The sequence below is a fragment of the Polyodon spathula genome, chromosome 2 (assembly GCF_017654505.1).
Source record: "Polyodon spathula isolate WHYD16114869_AA chromosome 2, ASM1765450v1, whole genome shotgun sequence".
Lineage (NCBI taxonomy): Eukaryota > Metazoa > Chordata > Actinopteri > Acipenseriformes > Polyodontidae > Polyodon > Polyodon spathula.
Window position 1 is genome coordinate 23,116,497 of NC_054535.1, and position 15,171 is coordinate 23,131,667.

Below are 15,171 nucleotides of genomic sequence, written 5' to 3' on the forward strand. Positions count from 1 at the left end.
CAGGATTCATATTGAGTTAAAGAGCAGATAAGTTTAGATCTGCTCTGACTAGATCATTAATACTGACTCCTGCATGTTTATTATTCATAAAATTATATTATATTAATAGTCCATAAAATCCATAAAAATATATCAATTGGAGTAAACAAATGTGTAAAGAGCAGGTTATGCTTACAGAATCAACCTCTAATGTATTACTTAGGTCTACTGTTATGCAATCAATAAGAAACAGTTGCAATGATTGTAAGGGAACATGTGACTATGTTATTTAAAGCAATTATTTTAACAGAGAATAAACACCTGTTAATTGACCTAAATTAAAACCAAACAATTAAGTAAATTCAAGAGGCCCTATTTAGACTTGTAACAGTATAAAACTAGCATGGAAAATCTCGTAACGAAAGAAGCAAGCAGTTCAATTACTGTTCAGAGTCATTGTTTATTTTAAAATCACTAAAATAATTATATTCTTCTGAAAATGGGCTTTATTTTTCACAGTCGTAACCATTTATGTTTCACAAGGAATTGAGCATTTTTTCAAACCAGGGGCCTCACTTCACAAAAGACGAACGGACGGGGCAAGGAATGCATTTAGGGGCCCCTTTTCCACAATAATAAAACAAACAAACAAACAAACTTTTTAAATAAAACAAGCCTCTGGCATTGCATGAATAAACCTAATTAAGCAGCGGATACCGAGGATTGGTCATGGAAGTTTGCAAACAGGTTTAAACAAAACTCAAAACAGAAAATCGACTCTCATTGTTGTAGTGGTTACTGGAAGAGTGATGACTACCTTGATGATTTTGAATATATATGTATAAGTAATAGCAAGTCTACTTTTAGAATTGTACCAGCTGAAAAAGAGAATAAAAACTACTGGTGAGTGATGCGAGTTTAGGATTTCGTTCCCCTCTCATTAACTTCTTTATTCGTTATAGGCTGACGCTAGGTTTTTGTGGGCCCCGGGCAATGGGTCTCCAGTTTCACCCCCAAATCAAAAATATAAACCAGACCATATAAACCATGTCTGGAGGCATGATTTGTCTGATTTAAAATAATAATAATAATAATAATAATAATAATAATAATAATAATAATAATAATAAATCTGTACAGTAGGCCTACACACAAAGCGAATGAATATCTGTAGCGCACTCTCTTTTTACTTTAGCTTACCAGTAACACAAAACAAATCATGCTGCTGCAGTTTACACATTCCTGCAAGCTGAAAAAAAGAAAAGAAAAAGTGGAGATCTGAAACGCGTCACTGCACTGCACGTATACAGTTTAGTTGAGTGAAACAAAACGTTTCTAGTCCTACAGGCTGCTGGAGTAGGATAGCTGATACAAAAATAGTACATTTACTCATAATGTATTTCAAATTTTATTTATGTGTGTATGTTTGGGCCCCCCACTGTCATTGGGGCCCAGGTGCTTGCCCGGGTTGCCCGGGTGCTGATGCCAGCCCTGGCTAGTATTTTGCTATTTGCTTGGTTGCTGTGACGTGATAGATGTTATAAGCTAAGCACTTTTACTGACAACTTGAACAGAATTACTAGTAAAACGTACCTTTCTCTTTCGCTTTTTCTAACGCAATGTACACAAGAGCTGCTATCATACAGTTTGAATTTCAACAGATGCAAATTATCACAATACCTTGGGAGAGGTTGTTGCTATGGTGTTTTTTTAGGTAGAACAGTTTGCAGCACTGCAGCTTTTGGCAAGAAAAAAAAGAGAATGTTTCTTTCAAAAAATGTTACATTACTAGTCTCTGCAATCTCTATGCCCTGAAGCACCTTAAGTCTTTTAACTTCTCACAGAAACTGCCATTTGGGGGGGGGGGGGGGGGGGGGGGGGGGGGGGGGGCAAGCTTGGGGGGGTGGGGGGGGGGCCTTCCCCCAAATGACACCCCAGGATCAAACAAAAGTGACTCAAGTATCACAAAGAAACTAGCCATTTGGAAGACCAACCTGTCAGTAAGCTTTAAACCCTGTTTCGTGGACCTCAATGCAAAAATAAGAAATCATCAATTAATTTGTGGAACACAAATGTCTGTTTATCTTAAAGGGTTAACCACTCTCTGAAAATGAAATCGGGGTGAATTATAGACTGGAATAAATGTTTGTAAAATATGCCCAGTTGTTTTTCTGTAATGTTTTGGTTTGGTCTGAAAGCCTACCAGTTGCTTGGCAATATAGATTTTTAAAGAATTGAAATAATGAACAAGTCAATGATGTCACCTCCAGGAGATGTATTTTTTCCCCCTGGTGTTCCAAATACAATAAACAACTGAGTGTCTGTTTATAAATGTGTGGTGGCTACTCTAATCAAGTTAACTGTGTATTTCTTGTGCACTCTTTGCAAACAGTGCAAGAGAAAACGATCACTCAACGTAATTAAAGGTAGCCACCAAACACTTATAACCATATTACAAGTCTTTAAATCTACATAAAACAAATATATAAAAAGATGATATTAACATATTACATGTTTATAGCACCTGCTGTGGTTTTAAATAATTTGGAATGTTTTGAATTTTAGATTCTTATGCATACTGTACTTTCTGCTGTATTAAGTGTACAGTAATTGCTGCTAATTGGCTCCAATGGGGGAATGACATAATGTTCACTTAAGAGATCTGGAAAGTATGTTCCAGTCTAATATAGAACAATAATTTGATTTAAAAAAGTTTTCTTGAATGACTTGCTCCAGTGAAGTTGCAATTGCATGGAATTAAATGGAGTTATGATTTAATATTGGCGAATTGTATTTCAACAAAAAACAGCTTCAGAATTCAGAAATAATCCTGTAGTCTCTTTCCTGGCCCCTCCCTGTGAGAATTAGGTTAAACGCCCCACCTCAGTATCACTAGCTGCAGGTCCAGGTGTGAAAGGGTGAGGAGAGGTGGTAAAGGAAGGGAACTTACAAAGAATGTAAAGAGAGTTTTAGATGTGGAATTACAGAGGTAAACTTGAAGCTACGGATGATGTATTTACAGTATATAAAATATGCTGTAGTCCACTGCTGGGAACTACAGTACTATGCACTGTATACTTTTACTCTCTTTCTTTGATTGAGTGGCAGTAGTGTACATTCAGTAAATAAGCAGTAAATTAGTTGTACCTATTTTAGTATTTACACCATTTATTGCTTATTCGCTTATCAAAGTCTATGGTAGTAATCAAAACATCTGCCACCAGCATTGTAGCTATTTATAGAAAAACAATATTGCAACTAAAAGTTAAGCTAACCCTGCATATTTTGTTTCTCACTGTAATAATAAACTGCAGATGCAGCCCTGTTTTGTTATCAAGCCTTATCAGTTTTTCAGGAAATGTTTAGTATTGTACAGTATGTACACAAGGTCAGCTGCCGGCCGCAGCTGAAATGGAATTCAAGTTCTCTCTGATGATGAGCACTGAAATCGGGACACCTTACCAGTACTTTATAAGCTGCTTACTGTAACCGAGTAAGAAACCACTTTGCCAATACATTTTAAAGGGGTCCTAGCCCCTTTACATTCCTCTTATTAACACTACACATATTATCACTGGATCCCTTTCTTCTGCTGAAGATCTTTCGTTCCTTTGTTTGCATTAATTTAGAACATGCACATATTTCAAAGTCAATCCGTTAGATTAAAAAAAAAGTGTTGCTGCTTAATCACTTAAACTAACCTAGTCACATCATGTGTTATACCTATCCATATAAAAGTTTACGATGGTATTTTTATGCCTTTACCGTGTTTTCCCGTGGTTATACTATGCATTTATCCTGGTTTGCCATGTTATTAATTTGCTTTACCTTACCTCTCTGTGCCTTACAATGCAAATCTATGCACACCATGCTTTCGCTGCTCTTCATTACACTTTACTATGCTTTTACTATGGACAAAAAAATGTAGAAAAAAAAGAGAAGAAATAAAAGATTCTCACCATAATTAAAGCTAATTAGAAAATGGAGTTTGAAGCATTGTTTAGCAATTGTAGCAAAGATGCTTTGCAACATGAGATGCTAAATTTCAGCTTAGCATGCTATATGACGCACAGTGCTTTGATCATTTTCAGCCATTTCCTATGTGAACTTTCTTTAGCAATTACTGTTTCATATTGTGTGCAAACGTTTAGTGTAACAACAGATTATGCATAAAAACAGAGGGCATTTTGTTATAACCCAGAGATTTTCTACTGTAAATCAAATGTGAGCACATTTTCCTCAGTTCTTTTACAGAAAAGCAAATTCATAAAAGGACTTTGTGTCACAGATCTACAGTGTAACTGATCATTGCATTGTAGATAAGTGTAGAGATGAGCTATAAGGCACTGTAGTACTGAAAAACATAGAAGCAAGAAGCAGGATGTGAAATGAAAGCCTCTTGAAGAGATATTACGGATTTTTGTGGATAAGCAGAAGAGAAGTGAGAATGATACTGTAGGTTAACAAGTAGCAATCTCTGAGGACAAAGTAGTCTCTTATATTTCTGAAAAATATGGTTTAAAAATATATCCTACATTAAGGTACTGTATGTGGCACTAGAAGCAAGCTATAAAAGCATGTGCATTGCAGTATACAGGGTATTTTAGGCACCCCTGTGTCTTCTAGTTTAAATCAGAGGATTATGCCTCCAGTGTAACTTCCTCTTTTTTCTCTCTGCGAAAATGATACTTATATGTTATAGTCCTAAATCCATTTTTAATTTTGGACTTTCTAATTTCTTGACACACACACACACACACACACACACACACACACACACACACACACACACACACACACACACACACACACACACCTCCACACAAAGATAACACCCAGATCATTTAATTCCCTTTTGTTTTTAAAATCTTACTAAACAATCTGGAACAATCAATGAGAATGTATTCAAAGCCCCAGTTTTTGTCATACTACTCTTAAACCATCATTTATCTACAAAACATTCACAATGTGAAAAAAATAACCTTTTTAAACAAAAGAAATGGGAACTTTGACTTCAGCAACTATCAATGCACAAAATGACAACACTGCTTTATGAACTGGTAGCAAAGATTCAACCCAGGGATCTCGTTAAGTTATGTGCATAATAAAAATACTTTAGTTTCTATCTGTACTTATACAGCATATACATTAGTTTCAAATTAGTAATACCCTAAATCCCAAAGCATGTAATAATTGAATAAAGAGTTGGTTGTCTTTAATAACCCAGTATAAAAAGAAACCTCTGTGCCTCTCTGTTGTCTTTGTATGGGTTGGTTGATCAACAGCATGATGGCTCTAGAGGATCTGTGATGACCCACTTTTTGCGAAGCATGAAACCTTTTCAGAACAGCTTGCATTTACCAGCTATTAAAAGCAATATTAAAAGAGATGAGCAGTTACGCTTCCTATTATTAATCCGATGGACTTTGTTGTTGGTTGGCGGAAAATGATGCTACCAAAATAAACTACAGTAGGTGAAACAAGACAGCCTGAACCAAAGTCCCAATGCAGAATGATAAATAAATGCTTTACAATAAGTATTCCTACAATTTTGTTCAAATCATTTAAAATCATTTGGCAGCAAACAAATATCCCACATCTGCTTTCTGCCACTGAAGACGAGAACTATTTTCATAGGCAAGTGATACATCTGGTCTACTTCCCCTCTTTTTAACATGAGGCGTATGTCAAAAGCTAAGTGTGTGCTGTGCATGTGGCTCGGGTTAAGTAGGAGATCCACTGGCACACATTTTACAGGCTGTATTGTGATAGAGCTCTGACGTTTTACAATACAATGTCATATTCTTACCAGAAGGCTCAAAGTGAAGAACTGTAGTGGATTCCATGGTGCAGATGTGGGGACCTCTCAGTCAACCCATCATCATCATCATCATCATCATCATCATTATCATCATTATCATCATCATCATCATCATCATTCTTATCTTCCTCATTCAAAGCAACGTTGCCACCTGCACTTCCATCACTCCCTGTCACTGTAAGATCTCTCTAAGTGCCAAAATGAAACTGTCTGCCTTTGTAACTCAATGCAAAGTGAGCCAGTCAGGCAGGGAAGGAGCAGGGGAGGGAGGGGTAGAGAAGATGCTCCTCTGGGTCCCAGTGCCTGCACAGCTTCAGATCTGGGTAAGCAGAAGCTAGGCAAGTCTGCTTTCAATTGTTGTTGCTGTTGTTTCCCTTCTGCCCATATGGAATCTCAATTATTGTTTATTATACAGCATTTCTAATTGAAGCTATTTCTATTAGAGAATGCATGGGACACAAAATAAGTTTTGTTCTAAATTTGGGAACATCTGAAATTACTATGACAAGGTGATGACTTTCGAGAATAGAGGATAATTTCCATAGTTTTATTTTTTTTTAAATTCTTGCCCAGAAGTTATAGAGGGTTTCCCAAGCACTCTTACTGTGCATTGTGTCTTACAGTACCCTGAAACAGCTTTCCCCCATATTATTAAAGCATGCAGTGCAGCATGCTACAAAATGAACAATAGCAATAAAACCTTTCAATGACATATGCTTTATTAAAGACATTAAAAAGTATCGGGGTGCCAAAAAACATAGTGTTACATGCCCCCACGTGTTGCTACAACTGTTTAAATAGTGCCTCTGTAATTTTTCTTTTCATTGTTAACATCCTGACAACTGTTTACACTTATAACTTTAAAGGCTGTTTCAAAGCATTTTTGACAGTCTAAGGATTATTGCTCACATTGTCAAACAGGTAACACAGCAATAATGATCCATGATGTGGTACAGAACAGAAAATAACTTGTCATGTTTGGTTCGTTTTTTTTTTAATCGTTCTTCCTGCAGTGATTTAGAAGACATATCTCAAATCCCAGTGCACTAGAGCAGACATTTTGAAACAAGCCTGTGTTTATTGCAAGTTAAGGCAATACATTCTGATTATTCTATAGTAATGTGTGGCATAATATAAACATTGGGTTAAATGAGTTTTCTGGATATGCAGCCCATGATAAAAGTTTGGCTGCGCACCTGCCTAGAAAATATTAAACTGCCATCAACTGACAGCAGTATAACCCTAAAGATCTAATGGCTTTCAGAAGCTTTTTTACCTCTCTGAAACAGGTTGTAGCAGGGCAGGGGCCTTGCAAGTGTAAAAATGTTTGTTTTGTGGCAGGACAGGGTGAAAAGCATCCCTGCTTGTTTAATTTAATTTAATTGTTTAATTGATTTAATGTATTATTATTTTATTTAATTATTTGTTAATTGTTGTTGTTTTGGCAGTTGTCCTAGTTTTGCAAATAACGGTATAGCAGGTATAAAAGGAGAGCAGCAGTCTTCTCAAGGCTGCTGCTGTGTGAAGAGCCTGACTGGGTGTCGTATTCCTTGAAAAAGATACTGTGTGAAGGTTAAATCAATGTTTGGTTTATGTGCGTTTGTGTAAAATTGATGTACTGATGAACACAAGAGTATTACAGTACAGAGGTCCAGGCAGGTTCCACTGCTGTACACACGGTGTACTGATGAACACAAGAGTACTACAGTACAGAGGCCCAGGCAAGTTCCACTGCTGTGTGGATTGTGTACTGATGAACACAAACAGTCGACTTTGATAATAGCTACAGTACTTCTATTCATCTAATAACAAATTTAATAACTCTCCAGGAAGCACTGCTGACACCTCAAGGACAAGCTGAATTTTATCAGACTGAATAGTGTCTAAGAGGCCATCTATTAATGTTTCAACAAGTATAATGTGTGGCAATCTCCACTAAATAATAACTCAACTGAGGTCAACTAACACTTGCTTTGAGAACAATACTCATCCGCTGTGGCCTCCACAAGGCCTCTAGTTTTCATTATTAATCCCCTCCTATAAGAAACTCCTTGAAGAGTTTTAAATTACAAAAAAAAAAATAATAATCACCCCTCTAGGAGCTTTTTACAGTAAAGTTACTGTATCAGCTGAAACAAAGGTCATTCTCCCCCAGAGAAATGCTTGAATTCTTGCCTATAATAAGCTTGTTAGGCTGCCAACATTTATAGTTAGGCAATACCCTTTACCGTGTACCCGTTACCATAGTAAAATCATAACAAAGTATACTAAAGCATCAGTGAAACATGCCAGACCATAGTAAACTATAGTAAATAGTATGGCATAGTATAACCATAAAAAAAAAACATGATACATTTTATGAAGGGAACTGACTGACATTTAAGCAATCATGCTACAGTAATTCAAGGGGATGTTATTGTTATTATGGGTTCTGACATGTGCAGTATACATGTATACTTTAATAACTTGTATATCACTGGATATACCCACATGAAATTGGAGTAAAGCATCTGCCAAATAAATTAATATAAGGTTCTATTGGTTGATGTGTTTCCTGTTTTAACCTGTGAATATTATTTACACTTTAAAGTCAATACAGTCATAAAAGCTTCTTTTTTGTATGCTGTGTATTCTCTCTATATATGTCTCTTTGTGCTGTGATGGAGTAGCAGATCCAGTTTCTGGTTCCTCATGATGACAAGAGTTAAGGATTGTATCTGTTTTCAAGCTCATTGTTGTACATGCTACCACCTCAATATCCATATAATTATTTTATTGTTGCATTGTTATTTTAATGTATTGAGTACGGACTATTTAGGTCACCCTTTTCATTAGTACTTTCACTATTGAGATATACCTGTTCTGGCCCTGTGGGCACTAAGTGAATAAACTGAACTAAACTAAGCTACCACCCAAATATTGTATACCTGTTTTGTTTTTTCCCTGATTTATATTGCAATTTTAGAAACAAACCCTACAGACAGATTTATTCCAGTAAAAAACAGAAAAAAAAACTGAAAACATTATCTTCATACCAGCTACTGCAGCAGTTTTAAAAATATAGATTACACAAATCCTACTGTACACCCTTACAGCAAACCATCATAACATTAAGAGTGGCATGCCATGGGATAAACGCTCAAGGGGGTGTGGTTCAAATTTGGATTGTGGTGCATTGGTCTGATTTCATCAGTTTCTTAGACAGCATATAGTTAATGGCCACAGCTGAGTCTTAATTATTCGTTGGTACCACAGGTGTGCAACAAAGTCAAAGGTAGTCAGGGTAAAGATTTCTTTCCAGTACCGACTCCTGAATTCCAGCATTCTGGCTTATCACACATTTTGTCTAAAGTACAAATACTTTCCAGAATGTGCTACACTACTGACAGTCTGGTCTTGAGACATTATGGCTTGCACTGGCACCAGTTAATAGAAGATATTTTGTCTAGCACAAAAATCTCAAAAAGATTCAAAACAAGTGTTGGCCAACTCTATTTTGTAACTGGTAGGGCACAATAGAACTAGAGGTGCTGACTTTCTGAGGGGTGCCCCTAGTAAAGAGGTTTTTAAAAAAGGTATAAAGGGGGTGTTTATTTTTTACATATAGTATTTTAGAAGAGGGGTGAGCCACCTGAGTTAGCCTATTAGCCACTTGTGCCACCCCTATATTCACAACTTTTAAAGGTTTGTTCTTGGGTTTTGACAATAACTTTTTGTTTTGATTTTTGAGAACCTTCTCAAGCTGTTTATTTATAACCTGATTTGACTCCTTTATTATTTAAAACACAAATGTAACATGTTCCTAGCATTACTTAATTAAGCACCCTGAAGGGTGGGCTTCTATGTGTGTGTGAGCCTTAGGTTCTGCTCTTCTGCTCTTCTGCGGTTTGTATAGGGTCTGATAGGCCCATGTTGAAAATATTTGGAACAGTTTCATTTATTGTCAGTTTTTCAGAACTAGAAAGGATATCCCCTTTTTAATTTCAGTTTCAATTTCTGAGTTCAGTTACCTGTTTAACCCCTGTATGACTTATAGTTCCTGCATCCCTGATTTAAACTGAACTGGACTTGTTTTCTCCTATTGTGCACATACTGTTCCACATACTGTACACCATATGCATGAATGGGTTTATACTGTTTGTTAATGTGGATGATCAATCACTACATCTTGTGAATTTCTTCTGTATATATTTTTGGGTAACACTTTACATTAAATGTCTCTAATTAATATGTGTAATACTTAGAAAATGCATGTGTACATACATAAAATTATGTTATGCATAGTTATAATGTACTGTACTTAATATACAGTGTATATATCTTTTTGCATGATATATGTAAGTACACAATTGTATCAGAAAATGGCTGGGCTTAGGGTTAGGTTTAGAGTTAGGATTAGGGGATTTAGTTTAGAATTAGGTTTAGAGTTAGGGTTATATCATGCAAAAACTGTACACTTTATGGGGCTGATGTAAGGATAGGCAAAATTCAAATTGCCTAGCGGCCAGGCAATTATTTTGCAATGCAGGTTTGCAATGCATTTTTTTTTCTTTCAACAGGGTCAACAGGGGAGTTCCAGGGTTCTGATACCAAATGTGACCAGGCTTGCCATAATTTGGGTTCGTGCCCCTTTAAAAATGTGACCCAGAAATAAAAACTTTGATTTTTAGCTCTTACGCGCACTTTTATTCACAATACAAATAAATCAAGCAAAAACCTAGCTCTCATTGAGCACCCACTAAACACTGGCAAGTCCCTGACTAACACGCAGGACAGCTATACTGTTTACCTGCCAAACAAAACATACTACACTTTTAACAGAAAGCTTTTAAACCAAACATAGGTTTTACCAACACACCAACAATTGAGCTCTTCACCCTACAGCCACAGCACAGAACAGCCTGGCTGCACTCTTTAAATACCCTGCACCTGGTTCTAATTTACAATTACCTCCAGGTGCAGGGGGATAATTAACAATGAACAAATAGTACAATTAAATTAATCAAAGCAATTAAATTAAACAAAACATGCATTTTCACATGTTTGCAGGCAGGGAGGAATCTGACCCTCCCCCTACCACCTTACAATATATATTAGACAAATATATTAGACAAAGGGGCATTCAGAAAAGAAAATAGGTGGCACTTTTTTACAGGGAATAGTGAGGGTTTGGAACCAACTCCCCAGTAATGTTGTTGAAGCTGACACCCTGGAATCCTTCAAGAAGCTGCTTGATGGGATTTTGGGATCAATAAGCTACTAACAACCAAGATGGGCTGAATGGCTTCCTCTCGTTTGTAAACTTTCTTATATATATATATATATATATATATATATATATATATATATATATATATATATATATATATATATATATATATATATATAATATATATATAGATATTAATATCACTCATCTGCACCCTTATCTAAGCCAGAGTGAGAGTGTTTCACAAGTCCAAACTGGAGATGGGTCTCTCTGCCAGGAGGAGGGGGTAAGGAAGGTGGGCTGCGGCAGGAAACTGTTAGGAGTTCTCAAAGAGAAACGCACTGTCAGGGTCCTATTGTTTACTGCAAGGGAGTGAAGAGCAACCTTTGACCCTCCATTGTTAGACAAAGGTAATCCTGGCCATGCATACACTTTTGGAAAACACAAGTGAGATATGTTAAAAAAAACAAAAGCTCCAATCTGTCTTTTTATGCAAAACTCTTAGGTAAATATTTGGTTGTGAAGGAGACAGTGAGCTCTGAACCTAACCTTGAGACTACTGGAAATAGAAAATTAAGCAAAATATTTGCATGGTGCATCTCTATAACATGTTGTTGACATGGGCCTAATCTTTTATTACAGTCTCTGTAAGGGCAATTTATCAGGAGAACAACCAACCCAGAGCTTTTGTTTCATTACTCAGCCCTTGAAACAACCATCCACTTGTTATTCCCACTACAGAAAATACAGTGCCCCTTCTTTATAATTCTCTCCCCAAGCTGTCTAAGACCCCAACACCTTGAGTCCGTCCAAATCCCACACCACCCAAAGGAAGTACAGCAGTCTTGATTATAGGGTACTGCTTTTAGAATAATGCACTTCAAAGCAAGTTGAGCAAGTGCCCTGACTTATTGCAGGGTTTAACATATTAGTATAAAAATCACGATTTTATCAGATTATAGCCAAATGCAACCCAAAGCATACACCGGAGTTCAGGAGTGTATAATAGAGGCTGTTGACGTTTGGTTAAGATTGGGCTATGTAAAGTGTGACAGACCAACTCATTATTTGAATGATAACCCTTACTAGTAAAAAAAAAAAAAAAAAGAAGCTGTTTATTTTTAGAGCTACAATCCCCCACTTGCTCGCTGTCTCGCTTGCTCTAAGGGGAAACAATAATAATAAAAAAGGTATGTATATATCTTAATTAAACACCATCAGCAGTCAAGTGATGTCTTGTGATGTGTTGCACTGCCCCCTGTTGGTGTACAGGCAGGTCAGCAATGCCGAGGGAACCGGAAACAGCAATTATGCAATGTTGCATTCATGGCAGTTCAAATTCAGTTACAACTCTTTTCAAACTCCACTGAGAAAAGTACTGTGGGCAGAAAGTCAAGTATCCATTACCTGTATACATTGATTTTACCTCTGCAACAATGTCAATTACAGAGGTTCTATTGTGACATCTTTTTTAGATTGTGTTTACAATGTTGAGAGATGAGACCCAGTTAAGAGAGCTGAGAGATGAGACCCAATTAGTAACAGTTTCATTATCTTGCTCAAGAAATACATATTGTAGTTATATTGTAATCAACTCCGTTAAACATCTTTGCATCCACCTTTTCCACCCACAATTGAACGTCATTTTAAAGACCTTAGAAGTTTGTTTTAAACTCACCTTATAATAATAAAGGCCACAGTTAAGTGGATTTTCGTCAGGAATGGAAGCACTACAATCATTGCGTGCTACCTCTCTTTTTGTTGTAAACATAGCCTATCATGAATGGTTGACAATGAAACCTTTAACTAAGGTTTTATATGAGGATGATTTTCAAAGTAAAACATCGTCCATAAAATGTGTTTATCTGTAATCTACAGTACTGTTTCCCTTAGAAGTTCACAATAGTAAAATCATAGCAAAAACATTGTACAGCATAGGTAAGCATTGTAAAGACCAGCAAAGCATAGTAAAGCATATTAGTAAACTATGGTAATTGGAAAGTATAACCATGAGATAATGACGACAAAACTGCTGTTGCAGAGTAGGGATATGTAGTCCAGGAGTTTCCTACAGGACTACATCCTCCAGAATGTCATAGGATGGGAGGTGAGCCAGTGGAATCACCTGGCAATAATTTAATGAGGGACACCTACCTGGTAATTAGACAGGCATGTATATAAAGCAGGTCAAAATGTTTGGTCTTGGTCTGTGTTAAGACTAAGGCATAAGATGAGATCTGTGGGGAACTTTAAAAAATAATTAACGAGGCATGGATTAATTACTCCTTAGCATGACATCTTTCACTGGGTGAAATATTACTGTTTTGCTCGAATATCGAATATCCACCCAAATATCCCATATCAACCTAACTTCACCAGGGTTGAATCATGTATATCAAATGACGTATTGATATTTTAATTTTAAATGGACAAGTCGCACGCATCACTATAAATAAATAAACAAATAATTGAAGACCCTGGGCACCTTTATCCACCCATATTTATGTTACAGGACATCTGATTTTAATATCAATTAACTTGTTTTTTCAACATGGAAATGTACTAGGGAACGCACTTCCTGTAACGTCTATATGATCATTTATATTAAATGATTTGTTTCTGTTTTAAAATTGAACATTTGCATGCAAAAAAAATCTTTATTTTAATAGAAAAAAATATATAAATAAAATAAAAGGTTCTACACGCAAGCGGGCAGTGTGTATAATACCTACCAGCAGGCTTACTAGTCACCAACCTTGCCTGGGTGAAAATCAGCTTGCCTTACACAGCACCATATAATTTGTATAATATATATAATGAAATAATAATAGTTAATCTGTATTGCTAATATTTATGTAACATCATTTCTATCTTATACAAATCAGAAGGCAGTAACATCACAAAGGTTAACTTCTCAATGCAGGAGCCACAGCTACAGGAAAAGAAGTAACTCCCAGGACAGGGTCAAAGAGGTCACTCGCAACCATGGTACTTTATCAGCACTATATCATGTATAGTGCAAAGGCACGTATACACAGGTCGAGTGTAAACTAAAATAAACACCAAAATGCTAAATAAAACGTAGTAATGAAACAAAAGTTGCCTATCAGTACCCATGCACTGAGCCCACTAAGACAGGCGGTCCCGCTACAGGTACATCTGCACTGACACACCCTTGCTGTACTTTCCCTGGTATTTAAAATCCCACAGTTTCATAGACTATTCCTATCCTTTGTCCCTAAAACCAAGAAGATCCCAGCTCCACACATGGTGATCTGGTGGTTCATTGTATTTCTCACAGTCCTGTTTAGGGGAGTTCCCGTCGCACAGGCCAACATTCACTGGCTCATCAGCCTCAAGGGTGTGTCAGTGGCGCCCTTTTATAGCGAGATGCTCTCAGTAAACAAACACAGGCAGCAGCGCCTTTCTCCTGCAGATGCACACATGCACCTGAGAATCCAGTAACGGTACGTTATCCCTGTTACAGTAACATTCATAGTTTTATTTTACTTTCACAAAATATTGTTGAATTAGGCATGTTAGATTTAAACGTTTAAGCATATCTTGTACCCAAAGAAGCCCTTGATTAGAGGTCTGTTATTTTTCTCGTGATGCACTGCAACATTAATGTGTATGAGACTGCATGTTTCTTTGAATAAACATTAAATATACATTCTTAACAGGTTATAATGCAATTCACATCTGTAAGGATTCTTCCAAACTGTACTGCCCCATACTTAGGTGTATGGCATACGAATGTACAGTTTTGATTGTCTCAATTAATTATCAAAGCATACAGCATAACGCAAGCAAACCGTTTAAAAGCATAAATGAGTGGGTAAAAAATCACAACACGTTTATCTTCTCGTTATGTAAGTAATCTATACTAACTTGTTGCTGTCAAACAGCAAACAAGACACAATGCAATCTCTGGCCAAAATAACCCACATCTATGGCTGCTGTAAGGGGACAGCAGTTGTTGCTAGGTGCATTTACTATTGCATTGTATTAAAATGTAATTGTACTGTATCTCAGTCTATGTGTGTAACCAGGCTGCAGCACTATGTTCAGACTTAAAGCATATTGTTTACTGAAGGATAGGACTAGGACATTTACTGCCTCAAGATCACTTATTTTACATATTTGGTTTTATTGGTTAAGT

General features: G+C 36.6%; 1 protein-coding gene across 3 annotated transcripts in view; it reads right to left on the reverse strand.

The window, feature by feature from the left end:
• Positions 1–6,013, reverse strand: part of LOC121294291 (sodium bicarbonate transporter-like protein 11) — a 47,258-nt gene extending 41,245 nt beyond the window's left edge. For all 3 annotated transcript variants that reach the window (XM_041217885.1, XM_041217876.1, XM_041217867.1), the window contains exon 1: positions 5,789–6,013. In XM_041217885.1, coding sequence (XP_041073819.1) covers positions 5,789–5,825 — 37 coding nt within the window. In that variant the 5' untranslated portion in view covers positions 5,826–6,013. The remainder of the gene's footprint in view (positions 1–5,788) is intronic.
• Between the last annotated feature and the right edge of the window lie 9,158 nt (positions 6,014–15,171).